Here is a 27265-nt window from a genome sequence, read left to right as displayed (position 1 = left end):
GCAACTCTGTAGTCCTATAATTTCCACGGTCTATATAACGTGAACCTCACAACAGAAATGGTTTCCCTCTGATTTAATCCCTCTCCACTGTTCCTTCCCTCATATTACAATCATGTGACCAGATTGCTCTATCCGATTGTATAGCCATAGAGAAACAATAGCGTAAGTAGATATCCCATGGTATAGGACGTTTATGTCGCAACTTTTACTGTTATCTCAAGCCGATTATTGTTTATTTTTACTGTTTTGACCGGGTAAGAGTGTATGTACGGCACAATATGAGATACTACCAGCGTCATAAAGCTTCACGGGGAAGAACTACGTGGGCTATCGGCTTGAGATAACAGTAAAAGTTGCGACATAAAGGCCCTATACCATGGGATATCTACTTATGCTATCGTTTCTCTATGGTATAGGCCATATTAATGAACGATGTCCAATGTAGGGAATTTTTAGTTGGTTGGCAGCAAAAGTTAGGCTATAGTGAGGTCCACGTTATAATGACAGTAGTTGATTAAATTTGATGTTGCTATATTCGTCTATCATTCCACAAAGCAGGTAGTACTATCCTTTTCTAGCTCGGCAACGATGTCAAATATGTATTTGACAATGTATAAATATAATTAATTATTTATTTATTCGTGGACAGAATCACAAATCATATAAATATGATTAGGAAGGAACAACAGGCTTGGCCCAAATCTATTCCATTCCCAAATTTTGATAAATTGATAAAATGTCCAAGAAATAGGTTATGTTTCTACTGTAAAACGTTCAAATTAAATTTTCGTCCAAAAATATATATAAGCTAAAAATTTTGAATTTAGAGAAATTAAAACACCAAACTATATTTAGATATAACACTTAATTATCATTTCATATTTAATTAATCAAGTTATTTTATGAAATTTTGAACACAAAAATACATACAACTTCTCTCACTAAGCACAGCTGTAAATAGTAGCTTGTGGCTGTATGACAGAGAATTGGCATCGCTGCTCTTCTATCTTTATCCACTGCCATTATAACGTGGACCTCACTATAGGCGCACACCTGTTAGTCAAGACAAGACACGTTTAGTCACAATACTTCTCATAGTTGCTTATGACGCAACTCACACTGATTAGTCATCGAAATTGAACATGTCTTTATAAGCAACTATGTGAAGTACTGTGACTAAACGTGTCTTGTCTTGTCTTGACTAACAGGTGTGTGCCTAGCATTAGGCTGAGACAAAATACAGATAGAATTCTTTGGTAATAGGGCAAGGAAAGTGAAAAGGAAAGATTAAACTGTGTTTTGTGTATTTTTGTTAATGGATGAATTAATACATAGAGAAACAATAGCATAAGTAGATATCCCATGGTATAGGGCGTTTATGTCGCAACTTTTACTGTTATCTCAAGCCGATAGTCCACGTAGTTCTTTCCTGTGAAGCTTTATGACGCTGGTAGTCTCTCATATTGTGCCGTTCATACACTCTTACCCCAACAAAACAGTAAAAATCGACAATAATCAACAGTAATCGGCTTGAGATAACAGTAAAAGTTGCGACATGAACGCCCTATACCATGGGATATCTACTTACGCTATTGTTTCTCTATGATTAATATCAGTTTTCGCTACTAATAACTCATTAATATAAATTGTAACAGTTTTCCAAACGATTATGCATTCGATAATTAACTTGAATTGCACTACTTTTTAGAATAAAAATAGTTCCCGATTTTTCTTTTTTTTCGTTTTTCAATGAATTATTGATTAAATGTAGAGAGGAATAGAAAGACAGTTGAATAGCTCAATAATAAATTCTGACATTCTACATTGAGAATTTTTTTTCTATTGTTTTATAATATTTTATTCATTTCTCATCTATTCACGATACTAAAAATCTGGTGTGGTACACTCACACAACTTTCCTTGCTCATTGATCTATAAGCCTCATTCTTAAAGAGGATAATTTCGGGGAATAACATTATGCCGATTGGCGGCTAAATAATTAAAACTATGATTATACTATTGTTATTGTTTTCCGAGTACATTTTCCTTTGTTTAAATTATGAAATTTGAGGATTTTTAAAACGTTGTCAAGACAACTGTTCTACAAATAAAATATCGACATGTGTTCTTTTGAATAAACTGCTCTACCTACCTCACGCACGAGAAGGAGGCTACAAAGTAAATTTCTAAGGGATGGGGTAGACCCCCTGTTAGTTTCCCAGGGAGGAGACACATGCCATTTGATAGAGATGATAAATAACTATACAGGGTATGAGTTTGAAAAAAATCGGTCGAGTCATTTTTCAGAAAATCGTAATAGAAATTTAACAAAATTCATTCTTCTCAGGAATTACGGAACTCCTGCAATTTTCCCAGAAATGATACTCATGTCAGTTGATAGGGCTTATAGATAGCTATCTAGGGTTTAAATTAGAAGGAAATCGTTAGAGCCGTTTTCGAGAAAACCGTGAAAAATGTTGTTTTTTAGCCATTATCCGCCATTTTGAATTGAATTTTATTGAATTTCTTATTGTCGGATCCTCATGTTATGAGGACCTCAAGTTTAAAATTTCAAGTCAATCGGTTAGTTAGGAATGGAGTTATCGTGTTCACAGACATACACACACACAGACCAACACCAAAAAATCATGTTTTTGGACTCAGGGGACCCTGAAACGTATAGAAATTTACAAATTGGGGTACCTTAATTTTTTTCGGAAAGCAATACTTTCCTTACCTATGGTAATAGGGCAAGGAAAGTAATGAAACTGATGTTATATATGGTAGACAAAATAATAAGGTAGTCCCTGTGCTTTACAGTGCTACACAGTCCAAAATAGGGTTAGAATATCACGTGTACATTTCTATACCATTTCAGTAAAAAAGAACATGGGAACTATTTTTCCACTTTTTGTGTAGTTGAGAAGTTGATATTGTGGTAATTACCCATATTAAATAGAAATACTAAGAAATTGTCAAAAAACCACAGATTTATTGATACTTAGAAAGACCGGTTTCGGTTGTTACACCATTGTCAATCTCTGATGAACTAAAACTAAATACAAGAGCAGCAGAATTCTCAAATACTAGTATTTTAGTATTATACTAGTAATTACTAGTATTTGAGTATTTAATTAGTAATTATAGTAGTAGGCGAGTACTGCTATTGGTCGAGGGCATGAACGCCTGCCATTGGCCCAGCTAGACAGTCTCCTCCCACTTAACGGTGTCAGAAAATGGCGGCTTAAGCAACAGACTCGCCATGATAACAGAATTTACTTTTAGCACAAAATAAGAAGCAAGAAAAAAGTAAAATATAATAAAACAAATATGTAAATAGAAAAACTATCGACCAATGTATGCTTACAATGTTATGATAAAACTAAATTCGTAGTGTTGTATTGGTTGAAATGAATCTGGTCATTATTCAAAATATATTGGGAATTGTCCTTAACTACTCTTGTTATTTCTAAAGCCTCTAGAACAGTGGTTCTCAAACTTTTTACTTCGAGCCCCTCCTGCATGATTCAGCTGTAAGCCGGACCCCCGATACATGTCGTACGTATATGTACGTATATACCTAGCCTACATATTTTACACTCAATATCTATTTAGTTGAGTATTGCACATTCTATGCATCACCCAATGTTGCATTAGTTTCAATCATAATAAAACAACAAATTCAATACAAACAATTATAATTCACTCAGGTACTACAGCTACTATAGTACATAGTTGTTATTTTTGTTTCTCATAGAAATTAGCAATACAAAGAGCGTCAGTGTGAAGGATGAGCTTGTTTTTTTCGCACAGAGTTTGTTGAAACGAGGTGTCAGCTCCGATAACGCTACTCTAAGTTCCTGGGTCACATCCAGTCTTGATCTATATTCACTTTTCATGGCAGCTATAGTGAGGTCCACGTTATAATGACAGTATTTGATCAACTTTGGAATTGCTATCCTTGTCTATCATTCGTCAAAGCCGGTGCTACTATCCTTCTGTAGGTCCACAACGATGCCAATCATGTTTTTGACAGTGTAGAAATATAATTAATTGATGCAGAGAATCGGCATCGCTATTCTCCTATCTTTATCCACTGTCATTATAACGTGGACCTCACTATAGAGCAGAACCCCAGTTTCACACGGATAAATTGTAGCAAATGGAGTCAATATATTCAATGCCTTTTTACTCAAAATTGAGTGTTCCTTTTGCACACCAATCCAGAAGGATGTAGGAGAATATTCTTTGGAGTTCATTTTTAGCGAAAAGTCAACTTGGAGATGAATGAGGTTTTCTTTTTCTATCTTGTTGAGGGAGCAGTTATTGATTGAGAATTTGAATTTGACAATACGGTTGATATAAATATTTTATGAGTAAAAATTACTCACATGTAATTTCAAAAATCTGATGTGGCGCACTCACACAACTTTCCTTGCCTTATTAGAATTGATCACCTGACGCTAAGTGTTCCCGCGCATCTCAAGTCTACTTTTCTAAGATATGAACCAGCTGGTGACAGGACAATAGCGCTGCAGACACACGAAGTCTGCTATCTCTTCATAGTGAATTATTATAGAATCAACAGTTGCCAACAGTTTGCAATTGAATAATCTTATTTTCTCGAATTTCGAGCTTATTTTCAATTTTAGGTGAAAATGTTACTGAACATTAATTGTAAAGATTTTTACGCTCAATCTTTTCAACTTGAAAATGTTTGTTTAAATTGTATCTGAAGCCTGATAATTGGGAATCTAAATTCAAACTTTGCATAGATAGTGCAGTGCTCCTGAAATTTTTACAGATATGAGGCTTGTGGCACTTGATAGAGCTTATCAATGACTTTTCTAGGTATGAATTTGATCGGAATCGTTGTAGCCGTTTTCGAGAAAATCTCGAAAAACCCTGTTTTTGACAACATTTTAGCCGCCATCTTGAATTGCATTTGATCGAAAATGTTCGTGTCGGATCCTTATAGAGTCAGGACCTTAAGTTCAAAATTTCAAGTAATTCCGTTAATTGGGAGATGAGATATCGTGTAAACAGACGCACATACACTCATACACACACACACACACACACACACACACACACACACACACACACACACACACACACACACACACACACACACACAACACACACACACACACATACAGACCAATACCCAAAAACCACTTTTTTGGACTCAGGGGACCTTGAAATGTATAGAAATTGAAAAAATTGGGGTACCTTTATTTTTTTCGGAAAGCAATACTTACCTATGGTAATAGGGCAAGGAAAGTAAAAAGACGATGGAAATTATTGTTTGATAATTATTATAAATCATAGGATAGTGAAATAGTAAGGAGAGAGACAAGGATATGAATAAGAGAGAGGTGAAGCGTGACGAATATTGAGAAATCTTGAGAGAAATAGAGAAATTTCGATATAATAGACGACCGTATCATAAGTAAGTAAAAATAGGAACATTGCTTATCGTAAGTATTTTAGAGGTAAATTTAAAGCATTTTCCAACCAAGCTTTGCGCCCCCCCCTTAGGGGGTCGTGCCCCACACTTTGAGAACCACTGCTCTAGAATATTCAAAGATCTGCCTTTGTTGCAGAAACTCAACATTCTCCTCAACTGTGAACTTGTGATTATTTGTTAGTATTTTTATTTAATAAAACTATTTTTTGAATGAATTGATAATATTTGCTCACCTTCAACATCGAGGAATGTGGCCAGATTGAGTTTGGGCTCTGTGTTGACCTGACACTCGTAAATGCCGGCATCACGTGGCTGCACATACTCTATCCTCAGGTTCCAGTCATCACTTGACTCCGGGTGCAACACACTGAAGCGACCGTCTCCCGTGTATGTGAAAATGTTACTGGTCAGGATGTGAAGATCCCGCTTACGCATCCACGACACCTGTTATCAAAAGAAACTCAATATGATACAGTATCAACACAATAAGATACAGTATCATCTCAACTTGATACATAACACAATTATTTGATGAGGTCCACAACGATGCCAATTATGTTTTTGACAGTGTAGAAATATAATTTATTAATGCAGAGAATCGGCATCGTCATTCTTCTATCTTTATCCACTGCCATTATAACGTGGACCACACTATACTTCTTAATTTTGAGCCCGGATCTACCCAGCTTCGTGGTAGATATTTCGAAATCAAATACATCTCACTTTTACATCTCATGTTCACAATTTTTACTACTAACTTAACAAATATATTTATTTTGGAATAGGTATAGGAATAGGTATAAATAAGTAGGTATAAAATTGGAATAACCTACTCAAATTGAGAGGTACAGCCAATTTCATACGATATAATTGACCGAGCGCAGTGAGGTCTATGTTTTAACTTGAATTTTCTTTCATCTGTCTGTCTGTATGTAACGCGATTACGGCCAAACGCGTTGATAGAATCCGATGAGATTTGGCAGGAGTATTTGAATCGCTAATTGCAGAAAGGGAACATGTTCAGTTTTCATAATTTTTCAGGAGATACAAAAAACTTATTGAAACCTGAATCTAAACGATATATTCAAAACGTCATCATTACAATGCTTTCAGTTGGACATGTATCCTTCCTACAGTAAACGATGTATCTTATATTAAATAGTAGATTTAAAAAAAAAACAATTTTTGAAAAAGTTGGACATGTTCCCTTTCTGCAATTAGTGATTCATTTCCTTTTTTACTGCGCGCGTCATTGTATACACAAGGTTTCTTGAAATTTCGCATTTTAAAGATAATATAAGGGAGAAGGAATTTCCTCCATACTCCGATATCACTGTATATATCATCCACTCTGAAGATAGGATTAATCAGACTATAGAATTATTTATGATCAATCAGCTGACAAGTGGATTATTCATTGCATTCATTAAACAGATGCCTGGAGAAGCCGTGTCTATTTCTATAAGGCCCATGTTATACCAGCGCTAATGCCGCGGCCTCTATGCAGTTGAAATATCTGGTTCTGTTTGGCTACTCTGTTAAGGTACGTACAAACTTCCGCTCTGCTCCGCAACCGAACGTCACTCCAGCAGAGCGATTGATGATGACCGGGGAGCAAGAGTGGATCGACCGGGGAACGCGAGAAGAGCTAATATCTTCCGTAACGTTCATGATCGGTGCGACTGCAGAGCGGGGGCGGAGCGACTGCGGTGCGATGGAGGAACGAGGGCGGTACGAGGGCGGAGCGTGCTCGGTGCGGGTTGGAGGCGCGTATATGTGTACGCAGCTTTAAACAACTCGAAAAAAACATAACTCTAATGCACATCTATTGGAAGAAAAGTGAAGATTCAATTAGTTGGATGATTTGAAGAAAACGTTCATCATCTTCACCATCTCTAAAATCTGGTGTGGCGCACTCACACAACTTTCCATGCCGTTATGAAAATTGATCACCTGACGCTACAGTAGTGTTCCCGCGCATCTCAAGTCTACTATTTGAAGATTTGAGCAAGCTGGTGACAGGGCGATAACGCTGGAGACACACGAGGTCTGCTATCTCTTCATAGTGAATCATTTAATAGAATCAACAGTTGCCAATAGTTTGCAATTGGATAATCACATTTTCTCGAATTTCGTGCTTATTTTCAATTTTAGGTGTAAATGTTACTAAACATTAACTGTAGAGATTTCCATGCTCAATCTTTTCCACTCGAAATTTTTTTTTTAAATTGTATCTAAAGCCTGATAATTGAGAATCTAAAATCAAGCTTTGCATAGATGGGGCGGAGCTCCTGAAATTTTACAGATATGTGTTTTGTGGCAATTGATAGAGCTTATCAATGACTATTCCTGGTATGAATTGAATCAAAATCGTTGGAGCCGTTTTCGAGAAAATCGCAAAAAACCCTGTTTTTCACAACATTTTCTCCATTTTAGCCGCCATCTTGAATCACATTTGATCGAAATTGATCGTGTCGTATCCTTATATTGTTAGGGCCTTACGTTCCAAATTTCAAGTCATGCCGTTAATTGGGAGATGATATATCGTGTACACAGACGCAAATACACTCATACACACACACACACACACACACACACACACACACACACACACACACACACACACACACATACATACAGACCAATACCCAAAAACCACTTTTTTGTACTCAGAGGTCCTTGAAACGTATAGAAATTCAGAAATTGGGGTATCTTAATTTTTTTCGGAAAGCAATACTTTCCTTACCTATGGTAATAGGGCAAGGAAAGTAAAAATAAACATAACTCTAATGCACATCTATTGGAAGAAAAGTGAAGATTCAATTAGTTGGATGATTCGAAGGAAACGTTCATCATCTTCACCATCTCTAAAATTGAGAGAGTTTATAATAGACCGTGAAACATATGACAGATATTTTGTATGAAGACTGGCACAGCTGGAACTAGAACAGGTGACACCAGATACTTGTGGATGAGAAAACTGTGTGAGGTCTACTGTTTACAAAACTACTGATAAGGTTATACTCGACACGTTGGACTTACACGGTGACGAAAGTGATTGATTGATTGAGTACTTTATTTATGTAGATTACAATATCTAATCTTGATATTCGGTCCCTTGTCGTCTACTAGAATCATCATAAGGCATTAAGAGTGGAGGCTGAATTGGCTTAGGAGCATTGTTACCTACTTGGAGAGCTTGAGATAGATTTTCAGATGATTTACCGTATTAATAAATATCTAATCTTGATATTCAGTCCCTTGTCGTCTACTAGAATCATCATAAGGCATTAAGAGTCGAGGCTGAATTCGCTTAGGAGTATAGTAACCTACTCCAAGAGCTTGAGATAGATTTTCTGATGCTCTACCGTATTAATAAATATCTAATCTTGATATTCAGTCCCTTGTCGTCTACTAGAATCATCATAAGGCATTAAGAGTTGAAACTGAATTGGCTTAGGAGCATTGTTACCTACTTGGAGAGCTTGAGATAGATTCTCAGATGCTCTACCGTATTAATAAATATCTAATCTTGATATTCGGTGCCTTGTCGTCTACTAGAATCATCATAAGGCATTAAGAGTTGAAACTGAATTGGCTTAGGAGCATTGTTACCTACTTGGAGAGCTTGAGATAGATTTTCAGATGCTCTACCGTATTGATAAATATCTAATCTTGATATTCAGTCCCTTGTCGTCTACTAGAATCATCATAAGGCATTAAGAGTTGAAACTGAATTGGCTTAGGGACATTGTTAGCTACTCCAAGAGCTTGAGATAGATTTTCAGATGCTCTACCGTATTAATAAATAAAATCTAATCTTGATATTCAGTCCCTTGTCGTCTACTAGAATCATCATAAGGCATTAAGAGTTGAAACTGAATTGGCTTAGGGACATTGTTACCTACTCCAAGAGCTTGAGATAGATTCTCAGATGCTCTACCGTATTAATAAATAATATCTAATTTTGATATTCGGTCCCTTGTCGTCTACTAGAATCATCATAAGGCATTAAGAGTAGAGGCTGAATCGGCTTAGGAGTATTGTTACCTACTCCAAGAGCTTGAGATACATTTTCAGATGCTCAACAGTATTGATAAATGTCCAATATCGGGGCACCGAGCTTCGCTCGTTATTTATTTATTGATAAACAGAACTCAATAGTTCTTTGAAATGATTGGGAAAGGACTAAGAGGCACAGCCCAAAACTGTTTCTTCCCCGAATTTTGATTTATACACTTAGTATTTTCAAAAAAGTAGGTTATGCCCAAACACTTGGATTCAGGTCGAATTTTCAGTCCAAACATTTGAGAAAAGAAAAGTTCTAATCTAGATCGTTTACAAACCAAATTGAAAGAAAAAATGACACTCACTAATCACTTAAAACTGTAAAATAAAAATTAACTTTGAAAATTATGATATACTCTTATTTAGAATGATATACCATGTCATGTCAACAAATCAGATCATTTTGAACAAGTCGATTGAAATTTCTATACATTACTCCTCGTGAGATAAGCTGATTGATTGAACAGCTGAACATTATTCTGTCTCTCTCCCACACAGGCACGCATGCATCTTCTGTTATTGACAGACGACAAAATTATCAACTGTTTTCTCAAGGATGAATAATTGGTATCCTTTTTATGTCCTTCAGCGACTTATATCAGGGTTGAGAGCTAGTGCAATCGAATTCCCATATCATAAACCTACTATGTTCCAAATTTCGTGAAAATCGTTAGAGCCGTTTTGGAGATCCGTTGGACATAAATAGCCTTAAATATAGACAGTCAAAATAATATAAAAATATATGCAGAAATTACTTGCTCAATATAGTAGGATAATAAGGATAAACTCGACAAGGTGACGAAAGTGATTGATTGATTGAGTACTTTATTTATGTAGATTACAATATATACTGGCTTATACACTTATATACAATAGCTTACAAAACAGCAAAATTATAGATGAATTTACATAATATAGACTGAGAAAATAATTATTGAACTGTATATGATATGAAAAAGCAATTTGTAATATAATAACTATAGATAATTATATTGTTATGCATCTACATAAATTGGCGGAGCTTTGGACATATCAATGTCCATTCTTTGGAAAGAATATTAAAAATATCCTCCCCACTAACTCTCTACCAAGTGATGAGAGATTGTACGAGTAATCACCATTACAAATTCAACAGTGATCATTATATGTACCCTTCATTCAAACTTTCTGAATTTTGTTAATGCAAAATAGTGTCATGCAAAACTTATAGGCTGGAAACTGACTCAGGATAATAGCCGCAGTTTGTGTCCTCACTTGACATTGACTAATAGTGTATAACAGTTCCGTTAATGACTTCATGTACACACATGCATGAACACACATGCATGTACACACATACATGTTCATGCATGTACTTCACATAAATGGATATGTAGTGTGTAAAGGGCCTCACGATCAAGATCGACCGGCCCTACTGGAGGAGATATTCAACCAAGGGGCTCTTAAGTGACGATTTATGGGACCAACATGTGCTGAAGTAGGGAGTTACTTGGGCTACACCTGACACCCATTAAATTTGCATATTTTGATGGCGATCATCTAGAATCTAGCTGCCCTCGAAATTCACTGTCGCCCTCCCACACCCTGGAGAGTCCCTTGATATTGTCGTTCTCTACAATCATCACAAGGCCTTAAGACTCGAAGCTGAATTGGCTTAGGAGCATTGTTACCTACTTGGAGAGCTTGAGATAGATTTTCAGATGATTTACCGTATTAATAAATATCTAATCTTGATATTCGGTGCCTTGTCGTCTACTAGAATCATCATAAGGCATTAAGAGTTGAAACTGAATTGGCTTAGGGACATTGTTAGCTACTTGGAGAGCATGAGATAGATTTTCAGATGCTCTACCGTATTAATAAATAATATCTAATTTTGATATTCGGTCCCTTGTCGTCTACTAGAATCATCATAAGGCATTAAGAGTTGAAACTGTATTGGCTTAGGGACATTGTTAGCTACTTGGAGAGCATGAGATAGATTTTCAGATGCTCAACAGTATTGATAAATGTCCAATATCGGGGCACCGAGCTTTGCTCGTTATTTATTTATTGACTTTTGATAAACCGAACACAATTCTTCAAAATGATTGGTGAAGTACCAACAGGCGCAGCCCAAAACTTTTTTCCCGAATTTTGATTTATACACTATAAAAATAGTCTAGAAAGAAGGTTATGTTCCACACACTTGAATTCAGGTTCAATTTTCTGTTCAAACATTTAAAAACAAAACATTTATAATTCAGATTATATACAAACTGAATTTAATAATAAAATAGCACTCACTAATCACTTGAAATTGTCAAATAATGATCAACTTTGAAAATTATGATGTACACTAGTTTAGGAGGATTATCATGTCGTTTCAACAAATCAGATTATGTTGATCAAATTGATTAAATTGTATAGCTAGATAAAGTTTCTCGCTGATTGATTATGATTACACAGCTGGAAATAATTCTGTCTCTCTCCCAGACAGGCACACGCATCTTCTGTTATCGAGAGACAGCGAGATTATCATCTGTTTACCAATCTGTTTTCGTTCAGCGTGTTTTCCAAAGAATGAGACCTAGTGCAATCGAATCTTTATATCATTAACCTACTATGTTCAAAATTTCGTGAAAATCGTTAGAGCAGTTTTCGAGATCCGTAAAACATAAATAACAAGATATAAAAATAGCCAGATATAAAATTAATCAGATATAAAAATAACCAGATATATACAGAAATTGCTTGCTCAAAATAATAGGTTAGTGAGCACAAGGCATTAAAACTCGAAGCTGAATCGGCTTAGGAGCATTGTTACCTACTTGGAAAGCTTGACATAGATTTTCAGATGCTGAACAGCATTGATAAATAGCAATAGTGTGGTCCACGTTATAAGGGCAGTGGATAAAGATAGGAGAACAACATTGCCGATCCTCTGTCTTGTCAATGCCTTCCATAGACGGTAGCTGATACAGGTTTATTGATGTTTATCAATCAACTTTCCATTCTCGTTTAAAAAAATCAACTATATTTTATCAAGCAAGAATAGTATCTTAAGTCACATGGATGGGACGGACGGTTTTGCAGGCGAGAGTGGTTTTTCTAGTTGAGGCGTTAGTCTCGACTAGAATTACATTCGATCACTGCAAAAGATATTCACGTTCAAGTAACTTACACTATTTTTTGTCATAATAATCTAGAAAAGAATAATTGAGAAACAGAAAACAAACTGCTTGTGCTGACATAACTATATGCATTCTATAAACATAGCCCAGTTTACAAGTTTCGAATCAGGAATTTCTTGATTGTAGTTGACAAAAAACATCCACTTGGAGAGCTAAAAGGCAGTAGTTTTGCTCAAGGTCTATGAATACAGGTCATGACACTCGTGTTCCTTATGGAGCGGCCATTATGTGGGGTCTCCATGGCGGTACATTTGAAAATCCAATCTAAGTCAATTTGCTTGTAACAAAATTTTGCATTTTAAAAACATTATTCTAATTTAAATAATATGTGAATTCAGGTTTTAAATTCTTTAATAATGGAATTTCACTAATAAATGCCTCAATTATTTATTATTTATTATATCATTTATTTATTATTAAAAATTGTTCTTATTCTTGTATTTTAATGATTATGATTCATAAGGCATCGGTACAAGACAGAAATATGCGAGGCCAACTTCAAAAAGATTTTTAGTTCCCGATCAATTAAATCTGAAAATCAAAAATTCAGTTCCCAGTTGGAATAAATATTATTATTCTGTTGGAACAATTTATTTTACAATTTTCAGCCAAGCAATATTCCTTGAACAATATAACAAAATAACACATCATTTTGTTCAATCTAAAAAATAACATCTGAGAGATTTTAAATTCAGCGAATTACGCCAGGCCCTCACAAACACAGGCTTAAGCCTACATAAGAGTCTCTCATAACGTAAGGGTATATAAAAATGTACTGTAACTGTACTGTATTATTTGTAAATGGTGAGAATAAATTGATTTGATTTGATTTGAAAATTGTTGAACTGGACCCCATAAAATGGCGATTTTGCAATGCATCACGGGATTGTGTTATGACCTGTATTCATAGACCTTGGTTTTGCTGCTCCAAATTCGGAACTAGGAATAATATACTCGACTGTGAAGGGAACATAAATGATTCCATTCCAGTATAGTATGCTGTAATGAGAATCATATGTTCATTTGTTTTACAATCAGCTGTTTACCGGCTTGATTTCATACATGTAAAACAGCTGAAATTTATGGACTATGACAAAAATTATATGTTTCATTATTTCATATTGAGGTTTCATGATTAAGATGAAGTATTTTGTTAATTAATTATTAATTCTACATTGTTGAAAGATTATCCGGCAACAGAGCAAAGCGAGAAAGAGATGGTGTTATCCCTTTGTTGGATGATAGACAAGGATAGCAATAAAATTGCTAAATAAACACTGCCATTATAACGTGGACCTCACTATAGTCTTGATATCCAGTCCCTTGTCGTCTACTATAGTGCGGTCCACGTTGTTATGGCAGTGGATAAAGATAGAAGAATAGCGATGCCGATTCTCTGCATTAATTAATTTAATTTCTACACTGTCAAAAACATAATTGATATGGTTGTGGACCTAGGAAAGGATAGTACCACCGGCTTTGTCGAATGATAGACAAGGATAGCAAAACCAAAGTTAATCAAATACTGTCATTATAACGTGGACCTCACTATAGGATCAGAAGGAATTAAGAGTCGAAGGTGAATTGGCTTAGAAACATTATAACCTACTTGGAGTGCTTGAGTTAGATTTACAGATGCTCAACAGTATTGATAACAGCCATAACCCCAGGTTTGCTATGGTTTCCCCAACTCTAAGGCTCAACTTACACTGGCTCGACTCAGGTCGAGAAGAGACTCGACTCTAGTCGAGAGTGTTTTCAAATGGTGACACTCAGACCAGGCGATTCTAGTCTCCGCGACGTTACATTTGAAAACACATGCCCTCCACTAGAGTCGAGTCTCTTCTCGACCTGAGTCGCGTAGGTGTAAGTTGAGCCTAAGGAGATATCTCCTACATTGATACATAGATATCTCTTCCATTGATACATGGAGCTCATATTAATATATCTCACATTTCAATGAACCTACTCGAATTTTGAGATCAGTGAATTGTGAAATAGTTCATTGACCGAGCGAAGTGAGGTCTAAGATTTAAGTTTACGGTTTTGCATTTATCTTTATGTTCATATTATGTTCCGCTTTGACGGCGAAACGCAGCCTTAGATTTTCATGGAATTTGACAGATATGTTCCTTTTTGAATTTCGGTAGCTGATGAGGTTTATTGATGTAATATTAACGGTTCATTCTTACAGAACTGCTCACTCTAACACCTCTTTAGTGAGGTCCACTATATATAACATATATAATATATAATATAATAAATAAATAAATGAATGTTTATTTCCCAAGAAAACTAAAACTACAACATCAATTACAAAAATATGAGATAAAATACAATATTACATACAATAGTTAGTTACAAAAGATTCTTATAATGTGTTCTCTACTTGTTTAGTTTTTTCTGTGTGGAAATTGACCCAATAAACCTGTATCAGCTACCGAAATTCAATAAGGAACATATCTGAAGTGTTGTTCGACAATGGTATTGCTATCCTTGCCTATCATTCAACAAATCAGATAGCGCTATCTATTTCTCGTTCTCATCTGTTGCCAGATCATCTTTCAACAATGTAGAATTGATAATTGATGAACAAAGTATATAATCTTGATTATGAAAATTAATTATTAAATCAATTAAAAATATAATTTCTTGCTTAATAAAATAATTATAATTTATTATTTTGAACTAGAATGAACAAATAATATTACATCAATAAACCTGTATCAGCTACCGTCTATAGAAGCATAGAGAAACAATAGCGTAAGTAGATATTCCATGGTATAGGACGTTTATGTCGCAACTTTTGCTGTTATTTAAAGCCGCACATGTAGTTCTTTCCCGTAAAGCTATGTGACGGTCGTAGTCTCTCATATCGTGCCGATCATACACTCTCACCCCAAAAAAACAGTAAAAATCGACAGTAATCGGCTTGAGATAACAGTAAAAGTTGCAACATAACCGCCCTAAACCATGGGATATCTACTTACGCTATTGTTTCTCTATGATAGGAGGCATTAGCAAGACTCATTCTAATAATTAATCTATTAATAATAATAATTGATTAATTATAAATTCTACATTGTTAAAAGCTGATCTGTCGACAGAGCAAAGCGAGAGAGAGATAGCATTATCGTCTCTGTTGAATGACAGACAAGGATAGCAATGCCATTGCCAATCAAACACTGCCATTATAACGTGGACCTCACTATATAGAGAATGATAGCGCTATCTGCTTTGTTGAATGATAGACAAGGATAGCAATACCATTGCTAATCAAACACTGCCATTATAACGTGGACCTCACTATATAGAAAAAGATAGCGCAATCTGCTTTGTTGAATGATGGACAAGGATAGAAATACCATTGCTATTCAAACACTGCCATTAAACCGTGGACCTCACTATATTATCGAACAAAGCGGATAGTAGCGCTATCTCTTTCTCGTTCTGCTCTGTTACCAGATCATCTTTTAACAATGTAGAATTGATAATTAATGAACAAAATATATAATCTTGATTATGAAAACCAAGCTTTATTCTGTTAAATCTCGTATAGCCAAGCTGCACCAAACTGAACAACAAAGTAGTGAGAAAAAATTGCATTCTCCCACTTCTATAGAACTACTCCCTCACAAACCTCTAGCTATGATTCATGCTCCAACCTCCCTCTCAATCTCCCATCACACATCTCACTCTGTCTCTACACTCAAAACTGAAGCACATCCCCTTTCCCGTTCCTTTGTAGAGATTTCAGTTCTCCTTGATGTCTGTGAACTGAAATTATTATAGAATTTTATTGCAGAACACTTTATTCAATTCTAGAAGCATAAACTGATTTCGTTTGATAAACTATTTGTAAAAACGTTCAGCACTAAAGAATATTGCCCAAGTAGTTCCAAAATTATCCTCCAGGTTTCGTGATAAACGCAGTACTATAGTGAGGTCCACGTTATAATGGCAGTATGTGATTTGCAATGGTGTTGCTATCCTTGTCTATCATTCAACAAAGCAAATGGCGCTATCTCTTTCACGCATTGCGATGTTGCCCCATCGTTTATCAACAATGTACTAATTCAACTAATTGACAAAATATTCAATCTCAATCATGAAAATTCATTATTACATCTTCAAAAAATATATTTTCTTGACAAATAAAATATGACTAACTATTTTCAACAATAATGAACAGTTAAATTGATGAGATATACCAGTATCAGCTGTTTGGGTGGCAAGGCTGAGATCTGGCAACCCTTTTCTCCTATCTTCCTACACTACCATTATAACATGGACCTCACTATATGAGGTTAGATTTTAGATTCTATTATACTCTGAAAATTGAATTTGAATCGTTCATAATATCTTATTTGTATCTCATTAATCCGAATAAAATGATAGTATCTTATTGCAGAATACTTTATTCAATTCTAGAAGCATAAACTGATTCCGTTCCATAAACTATTTTGTAAACCCGTTCACATCAAATCAGAATCAGCTGACTTCAAGGTTATTTTACAGCCCTGGGGCCGTGGAAATTTTACTGGCCTGGTCAGAAAACAATCACTTTCGGCCTCCATATGACGCACGAAAACCAGCTCATTACATCCAAGTGGGGCGAAAACTATTTTTCGCCACACTTGGATGTAATGAGCTGGTTTATGTGCGTCATATGGAGGCCGAAAGTGATTGTTTTCCGACCAGGCCGGTAAAACTTTACGGCCCTAGGGCTGTAAAATGACCTTGGATAACAGCTGATTGTGTCCGATCTCACAAGAATCATAGAGAGATAATATTTGTGTTCAAATATTTTAAGTTTTTATAATAAACAAGGGTGCAACAAGTTATATTTGTTTTATTAGAGATAATCTCATAAAGACTGTAATAATCTATATAATTATGTATCGTGAATCGCGGTATTATGTCTATAATATATTTTATAAATTTCTGTTTCATAATTTAATATTTATTATTGTGTTTTCGATATCAAACAATAGAATCTCCATAATATATCTCCATAGCCTCAACAATATAATGTTGGCTGCATTGTCCATTGCCAGAAAGGTACATATTGCAAGTATTTAAAAGTGAAGAAACGAATTTGAAATCAAAGTACAATAACTGTATCAATATTTAAAAGTGAGGTAGAGTAATAATTGTTTCTTTTTTATTATCGAATTCCACTTCTTAATGCAATACAATCAACAATAATAATAAGAAAATACAGCAGAGATCTAAAGTTTAAGGTAAGCTTACTGGTGAAACTCAGCCTTGACTGAAAAATTCCTAGTAATTTTTTCATAATTCATTATTAAAACTTTTAGATAATTTTTCTTCAATATTAAACCACATAGAGAAAACATTAGGCCCACTCAAGATTGAATCTTCGAATGTTTTCTCTATGATTTAACTATTTTCAGAGCAATATTTTGTTGTGAAAATGCCGGCAAACTGGCTTCAAATTTGCCGCTATACACTATATTATAGTAGCTTACATACTTTACCTGACTCAATTCAGAGTGAAAATTTTACTGTGGGAAAGATAATGATATTAATTTTAATAATATAAGTCATGAGCCAAAGTATGTTGTATGCTTTTTAGGAGTGAAGTAAACTTTTTTAGAAGTCCAGTTTACAGTGTACAGTATTACGTGTATGCTAAGTGTTATCAGTCATGCCCCCATGTTCAACATTACACAATGGCCGAGAGTGTAAAGGCGTAAACATCAGAACTCAAAGCTCAGTGAATAACAAACATTATCTAGGTTCGAATCTTGGTCAATGACTTTTTTTTTGTCGATGAATTTCGACTTTTATTACCTATTTTTTATATTAGCTACTGTATTTTTAATTTCAATCAATTTTTTAGATATATTTTGAGACAAAACTGTGAAATATGCAATTATATTAATTTTTTAATCACATTATTTCAAAATAGTAATGATAATTCTATTCATCCATTTATCAATGGATATATTTCACTGGGCGCAAAACTTGCGCCTAATATTAATAGTATAAAAATATGGTCACTATTGTAAATGATTAATTAGTAATATTGAAATTAATTGACAGTAAAAATTGTCATAACCAAGATTCAAAATATCAAAATAGGCTGTTTGAATTTTATTTATTTTTTAATTTCTTATATATTGGGAAGTTTTTTTTTGGTGTGGCGAAAAATAGCGTTCGCACCATGGGCAAAAATGTATTTCCAGCTCTCAATTTTTTCTAGTCCTCGGCCTACGGCCTCGGTCTTAAAAACCGATTTCGAGCCGGAAATATCTCATTTTCGGACCTAGGTGCGAAATATACTATTGTAAACCCGTTCATATCAAATCAGAATCAGCTGACTTCAAGGTTATTTTACAGCCCTAGAGCCATAAAAATTTTACCGGCCTGGTCAGAAAACAATCACTTTCGGCCTCCATATGATGCACGAAAACCAGCTCATCACATCCAAGTGGGGCGAAAATTTTTTTTCTCCCTCAGGGAGAAAAACAGTACTTTCCACTCGAGATATACAAATAACTATTTTCCACTTTCACAGAACTACTCCCTCTCAAACCTCTAGCTCTGATTCATGCTCCAACCACCCTCTCTATCACCCACCTCACATCTCACTCTGTCTCTACACTCAAAACTGAAGCACATTCCCCTTCCCGTTCCTTTGTAGAAATTTCAGTTCTCCTTGATGTCTGTGAACCACAAAATGTTCAATAAAACATGCCCTTTCTGGAACGACTGCCTATTACTCACTCGGCACACGAATTGTGTCTCATCAATCTCTACTCCTCTCTCGCTCTCCCACTTTCTGAATTTCCATTCCTTTTTCATCTCTTCCCAGCTTTTTATGTGAGGTCACATCAAGCAGTAACCAGCTGCTTCCATGGCGACGCTGAATTTCACAAGGATCTGTGCAAAAATCATTGTGTAGTGAGCAGACCTATTCTCACTCCTCATACGCAGATTTGGGATTCACTCAGTTGCCTACAATTTCTACAAACTACTTTTCACCTGAAATTCTAAGAGCCGTTTGCACAGTGTAAGTTTAAGCTAAAGTTTGAACCAAAACTGGATTATTTTTGCTTTAAACTAAAATTCCGTTTGCACAGTATCAGTTTAAACTTTCAAAGCAGGAGGTTTAAACCAAAAATAATTTGGATTAACTTGACATCTGTAAAGATTTGATGGGGGAACAGCTGATAGTAAATTATTTTTCGACGGTTGTTTTTAATGCTTCTGTAGACGATTATCATCAAAGACCCTAAAGATGCATAGACTCACATGCAGCGCTAGTGTCGTACTTGGAATTGAAATCCGTCATTGAGGGGGCAACCCATAAGATTATTACATACCAATGCCACCAATGCCTTTGTGATCTATAGTATTACAAATAAATAATTTATAATATCTCGTGCTAAAATACCCCAATGGCGGCCTTCAATTTCAAGAGTAAGAGCTATCATTGGGAAGGCATGGGCATTTTGGGTCTATATCTCTTTAAGGTCTTTGATAATCATTATTAATTTAGGTTATAGTGAATCATTATTTGAATTGAAAAAATATATAATGGAGGACTTGATAGAAGTTCTTAATGCGATTGATGAAGATGACTGAGAAGAAATTTTGAAACTGAGAAAAATTGGGCAAAAAACAAATAATTTGAATATCTGGGATAGAGAATTTTTCAACGGTTTTGCTTCAGTACAGCAACTGCCAATTTGGTATTTTGATTGAATAAACCACTTGATAGGAATTGAGACAATTCTTACTTCCCTTGCCCTATTTCCATAGGTAAGGAAAGTATTGCTTTCCGAAAAAAATTAATGTACCCCAATCTCTAAATTTCTATACGTTTCAAGGTCCCCAGAGTCCAAAAAAATGGTTTTTGGGTATTGGTCTGTATGTGTGTGTGTGTGTGTATGTGTGTGTGTGTGTTGTGTGTGTGGTGTGTGTGTGTGGTGTGTGTGTGTGTGTGTGTGTGTGTGTGTGTGTGGTGTGTGTGTGTGTGTGTGTGTGTGTGTGTGTGTGTGTGTGTGTGGTGTGTGTGTGTGTGGTGTGTGTGTGTGTGTGTGTGTGTGTGTGTGTGTGTGTGTGTGTGGTGTGTGTGTGTGTGGTGTGTGTGTGTGTGTGTGTGTGTGTGTGGTGTGTGTGTGTGTGTGTGTGTGTGTGGTGTGTGTGTGTGTGTATGAGTGTATGTGCGTCTGTGTACACGATATCTCATCTCCCAATCAACGGAATGACTTGAAATTTTGAACTTAAGGCCCTTACAATATAAGGATCCGACACGAATAATTTCGATCAAATGCAATTCAAAATGGCGGCTGAAATGGCGAAAATGTTGTCAAAAACAGGGTTTTTCGCGATTTTCTCGAAAACGGTTCTAACGATTTCGATTAAATTCATACTTAAAATGGTAATTGATAAGCTCTATCAACTGCCCACAAGTCTCATATCTGTAAAAATTTCAGGAGCTCCGCCCCATCTATGCAAAGTTTGATTTTAAATTCCCAATTATCAGGCTTCAGATACAATTTTGAACAGAGAAATTCAAGTGGAAATGATTGAGCATGAAAATCTCCACAATTAAGATTCTACTGTACACCTCTGAAATTTCGTATTTTAGTTCCGCCACTTCCAACTATGACAGATTCAGCGCTGGAGAGAGTTCGTTTGGAGGAGTAAAGACATATTGGAAGTCTAGAAGTGTCTCCCCCACCAATTGACCATTGCTACAAGTGAGCAACAAAAAGGAGGGAGAAAGAAATGACAAAAACCTCTGTCTCCATTCATGATTTCTGGTTCTGGAACAATGAGTCACGTTCCAACCAAGACACGACAAAGTATATTTGGCTACTACGTTATTGAATGCTAGAAAAGGGACAAAGCTATTCTCATGAGTGCTGCTCGTATCTTGAAATGCAACATTCCAACCTATTTCACACCAATTTGAACAAAATCATTGCTAGATTCTCTATTATATCAGTAGGCCTATAACTGTTATACAGTATGTATAAATCTGTTATACAAAAATAATTATTTATATTGATGACTCTTGGCCTTGTAAATGAGCGAGTAACGAAAAATCTTTCATAACAGGCATTTGTAAATTTAAAAATAAGGTAAGTTCTTGTCAGGTTCTGAATTGAAAAAAAAAACAAATTCAAATTCAAATAAAATTTATTTCCGTAAAATAATACATTGAAAAAATTATTAGTTTTGTAATCTACAATCAATTGTACAATTCAAGTCAAATCTAAATCGAATTTTTAGCATTATAGCAATATACATAGGCTACAGTTTACAATAAATCAAACTTGCATTAACAATAAATCAATAATAAATAAATATACAAATAAAATGAAATAATTGGAAATAACCCATAGGTTACAGAACCTGTTTGGGAAGAATGAAATTGTTCTTTGAACAAGATGATTACAGTATGGAAAAGATTAGAACAAAAAAGATTATAGTAATGGATAATAAATAAAATTGAAAATATATAAATAAAATAAATAGAAAAAAGAATAAAAATAAGGGTTAATATTAATAAGGGTTAGTAAGTAGTTAAGGGGTAATAAAAATAGGATTAATATTAATTTACATTGATAAACTACAATAAGTCAGAAGATAATTGAATTATATCCTAAAGGTAGTCAGCCCAGGAATTCAATATCACATAAATATACACTATACTGTTACTAGAACTACTATTACACTAGAAACTGAAGCTACTATTATACCCTACAACTTCAAATTTATCAATATCAGAAGAAAACTTTTCTCCGTGAGTGTTCTCAAACACAAAATGTGTGCGAGAAGTACAAACTCATTACTTGTTTTAAAATGGAAAAATTAATCTAAAAAGTATTATTAATAATAAAAAAATATATAAAAGAAGTAATTGAAAATATATTTCTATGTATTTTAAATATATATTTCAGCGGAAGTTGAGACAGATAAGACGATAAAATATTTTGATGGTCTTCAAACAATATTACGTGAATTTTGAGAAATAATAAGCCTTACTTCTTCTTGTTCTCCTTCTTCACCTTCTCCTCTTTCTTTCCTATTCCTCCTTCTTCACCTTCTCCTCCTTCTTTTTAATCTTTTTCTCATTCCTCCTTCACCTTCTCCTCCTTCTTTTCCCCTTATTCTTCTTCTCCCTCTTTTCCATCCACTTCTCCTCACTCTTCCCGTTCTAAATCTTCTCATTCTCCTCCTCGCTCTCACTCGTTTCTTTCTCTTTTTCTCTCTGCACAAATGCCCTTACCGGTGCAATGAACAATGAAAAATGACTTTGTTAAAAATGAAAATATTGAAATTTTGCAAAATTGAAGACACAAATATAGAATTGAACACAAACCATAACTACTACTATAAAGGAGAAAAGGAAGAATAGTTATGTTTGTATAATTGATTGTGTTTGAGGAGATGTTGTGGTATTTCTCCATAATGGAAAATAAAAACAAATATTGTCACATACCACTTATTTATTATTAAAACTTACATTAAAGTAATGTAAGCCTAGGCCATTATGAAACCTAGGTACATTACTTAATGTAAGTTTACTTTAATAAAGTATTACTTTAATAATACTTTCATGTAAGTTTTAATAATAAATAAGTGGTATGTGACAATATTTTTTTTATTTTCCAGTTATGTTTGTGTCATCATTATTTCTTCTTACGTGCTTCTTGCGCCTCAATAATCCAATCTGGATTTCGAATTGGCATTGAACGCGTGTGTCGAGGATCAACAAGTTCCGGCAATACACAGTCCATAAAATTTTTTCACTTGTTCAAGAATCTTCGAACTCCAGAACTGCTCATCTTTGTATACAGTAACAACTTCTGTCCCCGGCGACCATATACAAAATAAGCAGTACTGACGTTTCGTAATGTGGAGTTGTCCCTGTATTTGATAGTAGTAGTTATGGTTTGTGTTCAATTCGATATTTGTATCTTCAATTTTGCAAAATTTCAATATTTTCAACTTTGCTGCTTCTCTTCGGAGTAGGTCCTTTATTGTCTGAGGGCATTTGACCTCCACAATACCATGCCCATCTTCTAATAATCCATCTGGCGATGCTGCCAGAAATGGAAAATCGGCATCAATGAATAGCCCACATTTCAAAATTTTTTGTCCAGCTATCTCACTAACTTTTTTTAGAGCAGCCTCCTCGTTCATCCTCCCATACTCCATTGCTGAACTTTTTTACCGCCCCCATACAATAGTTCGCGAAACATTTTCACATCCGGTATTGGCCTTCTTGCTTATTCGTCCAAAATTTGATGCAGTAATCCTTTTCCGTGTCTCTTCAAGCCATTCAGCGGAGTGATGCTGCAGGACAGTCCTCCTTTCCAACTGGTGACGGCTCTCTTCTGATAACACCAGTGAGGCTAAAAACCTATTTTTCTCAATGACAAGTTCTTTTTCACTGATGTCAGGGCGTTGAGCATTCGGTCCGTAATCATGGTCAACTGTTGTTTTTTCACTTCTGCCTCTGCCCCTGGAATTACAAGAAAAAAACAAGATCAATAGGACTATTCATAGGTGGCAATGACGAATTTCCCATTCAAAAAATAGTGAAAAATATTATGGAAAATGCAGTAAAATTAGTGTAAGATAGGTCTGCCGATTACACTATTCGTAATTGACAATTGACATTTTTTGAATGGGTGGTTTCCAAGTTCCCTGAGCTTCATAGCATAGAATCGTGAAACTGTTCAATATTTCTAAAAACGTTGACATGTATAATTGTATATTCGATTGAGAATTGAAGCTTATTACTCAAATTACAAATGGAGATATATTGATTGTTATGGTTCTTGATGAAGGAAATTATGGATGTGTATCAAATATTAGCTTACCTTTTGGAAGCCCAGTATTGAATTAACGCTGTTCCTCTTCGTTTAAGCGGTTTCGCGCTAAGTTTCAATCTGCGTCCACTTTTGTGTCTAAAGCGTCGGCGACTTTGATGAGGCTTCGGCGTTTCGTCCATTTTTTATGATAAATAATTTGGTCGCATGCACTTCAACATTTTTATAACATTTCACGTAATTCGAAGTCAATAGGAATAGAATAGAAAAAGTATTATTCACTAACAAGGATTGTCTAGAATAAACAAGGCAAAACGTTTCTATAAATGAAAACCCATAGTAACTTATCACAAATGACTGGATGAACTGTCACTGTCACGTTTCAACGAGCTAATAAGTTACACATGGCATGGATATGGCAAAAGCTAGCTGGAATTGAGAGACAGAGAGAGTGTAACAGACTTCTCATCTATTCCCCTCCCATTCCCACTCTTTCTTGTGGTCATTCATTCAATTCATTCATTGATACACTGCTGGGCAGTCTTAGTATGTAAGTAGTAGGTGGTGGGGGTTACGTTTCAACAGTAGAGCTCTCTGGAGAATAACCCTCGAACTAGGTTGGCAATGTAACGGTTCATTTTTGGTTCAAATTTGCAATTTAACGACTCAGTTTATTGCAAAAATATTAGGAATTTGAACAAAATTCAAACGGATTTAGATTTGTGTTGTTATTCTAAAGGTCACTGTATTTTCAAATTCGTTTCTCGATGCTTCTTTTTCAAAATATCAAATTCATGTTTAAATAGCTAAAATAAGAAAAACTTGAAGAAATAATGAAATTATGAAAAGCGTATGCTCTCTGTAAAAGCATATAGTTGAGTCCTACGAACTTTCAAGGAAATAGTTCAATCCATTCTTGAGGTATGAGTGTAAGCAATATGCTTACTTTTCAGCTTGTTAGGTGGGTGTGCAGTAGAATCTTAATGTTCAGTAACATTTTCACCTAAAATTGAAAATAAGCACGAAATTCGATAAAATGTTATTATTTCAATTGCAAACTGTTGACAACTGTTGAATTCTATTAAATGATTCACTATGAAGAGTTAGCAGACCTCGTATGTCTCCAGCGTTATTGTCCTGTTACCAGCTGGCTTAGATCTTTGTTTATAAGTAGACTTGAGATGCGCGTGCACACTAGCGTCAGGTGATCAATTTTCATAACGGCAAGGAAAGTTGTGTGAGTGCGCCACAACAGATTTTTAATGCTTCTGTAGACGATAATCATTATTAATTTAGGTTATAGTGAATCATTATTTGAATTTTAAAATAATTATTATGCAGGAATTGATAGAAGTTTTTAATGCGATTGATAAAGATTACTGCGAAGAAATTTTGAAACTGAGAAAAATTGGGCAAAGAGCTTGAATTCCCGGGATAGAGAATTTTTCAATGGTTTTGCTTGAGTACAGCAACTGCCAAATTAGTATTCTGATTGAATAAACCACTTGATAGAAATTGAGACAATTTTTACTTTCCTTGCCCTATTTCCATAGGTAAGGAAAGTATTGCTTTCCGAAAAAAATTAATTTACCCCAATCTCTAAATTTCTATACGTTTCAAGGTCCCCTGAGTCCAAAAAAGTGGTTTTTGGGTATGGTCTGTATGTGTGGTGTGTGTGTGTGTGTGTGTGTGGTGTGTGTGTGTGTGTGTGTGTGTGTGTGGTGTGTGTGTGTGTGTGTGTGTGTGTGTGTGTGTGTGTTGTGTTGTGTGTGTGGTGTGTGTGTGTGTGTGTGTGGTTGTGTGTGTGTGTGTGGTGTGTGTGTGTGTGTGTGTGTTGTGTGTGTGTGGTGTGGTGTGTGTGTGTGTGTGTGTATGAGTGTATGTGCGTCTGTGTACACGATATCTCATCTCCCAATCAACGGAATGACTTGAAATTTTGAACTTAAGGCCCTTACAATATAAGGATCCGACACGAATAATTTCGATCAAATGCAATTCAAAATGGCGGCTGAAATGGCGAAAATGTTGTCAAAAACAGGGTTTTTCGCGATTTTCTCGAAAACGGTTCTAACGATTTCGATTAAATTCATACTTAAAATGGTAATTGATAAGCTCTATCAACTGCCACAAGTCTCATATCTGTAAAAATTTCAGGAGCTCCGCCCCATCTATGCAAAGTTTGATTTTAAATTCCCAATTATCAGGCTTCAGATACAATTTGAACAGAGAAATTCAAGTGGAAATGATTGAGCATGAAAATCTCCACAATTAAGATTCTACTGTACACCTCTGAAATTTCGTATTTTAGTTCCGCCACTTCCAACTATGACAGATTCAGCGCTGGAGAGAGTTCGTTTGGAGGAGTAAAGACATATTGGAAGTCTAGAAGTGTCTCCCCCACCAATTGACCATTGCTACAAGTGAGCAACAAAAAGGAGGGAGAAAGAAATGACAAAAACCTCTGTCTCCATTCATGATTTCTGGTTCTGGAACAATGAGTCACGTTCCAACCAAGACACGACAAAGTATATTGGGCTACTACGTTATTGAATGCTAGAAAAGGGACAAAGCTATTCTCATGAGTGCTGCTCGTATCTTGAAATGCAACATTCCAACCTATTTCACACCAATTTGAACAAAATCATTGCTAGATTCTCTATTATATCAGTAGGCCTATAACTGTTATACAGTATGTATAAATCTGTTATACAAAAATATTATTTATATTGATGACT

General features: G+C 35.2%; 1 protein-coding gene across 11 annotated transcripts in view; it reads right to left on the bottom strand.

Moving 5' to 3' along the window:
- The window catches only part of LOC111063658 (fibroblast growth factor receptor-like 1), a 369331-nt gene that overhangs the window by 39002 nt on the left and 303064 nt on the right, over window positions 1-27265 (bottom strand). For all 11 annotated transcript variants that reach the window (XM_039435842.1, XM_039435851.1, XM_039435843.1 and 8 more), the window contains one exon: window positions 5704-5914. In XM_039435842.1, coding sequence (XP_039291776.1) covers window positions 5704-5914 — 211 coding nt within the window. The remainder of the gene's footprint in view (window positions 1-5703; window positions 5915-27265) is intronic.

The sequence above is a fragment of the Nilaparvata lugens genome, chromosome 9 (genome assembly GCF_014356525.2).
Source record: "Nilaparvata lugens isolate BPH chromosome 9, ASM1435652v1, whole genome shotgun sequence".
In the NCBI taxonomy this organism is placed as follows: domain Eukaryota; kingdom Metazoa; phylum Arthropoda; class Insecta; order Hemiptera; family Delphacidae; genus Nilaparvata; species Nilaparvata lugens.
Note: the sequence above shows the minus strand (reverse complement) of the source record. Positions and strands in the feature narration are given on the sequence as shown.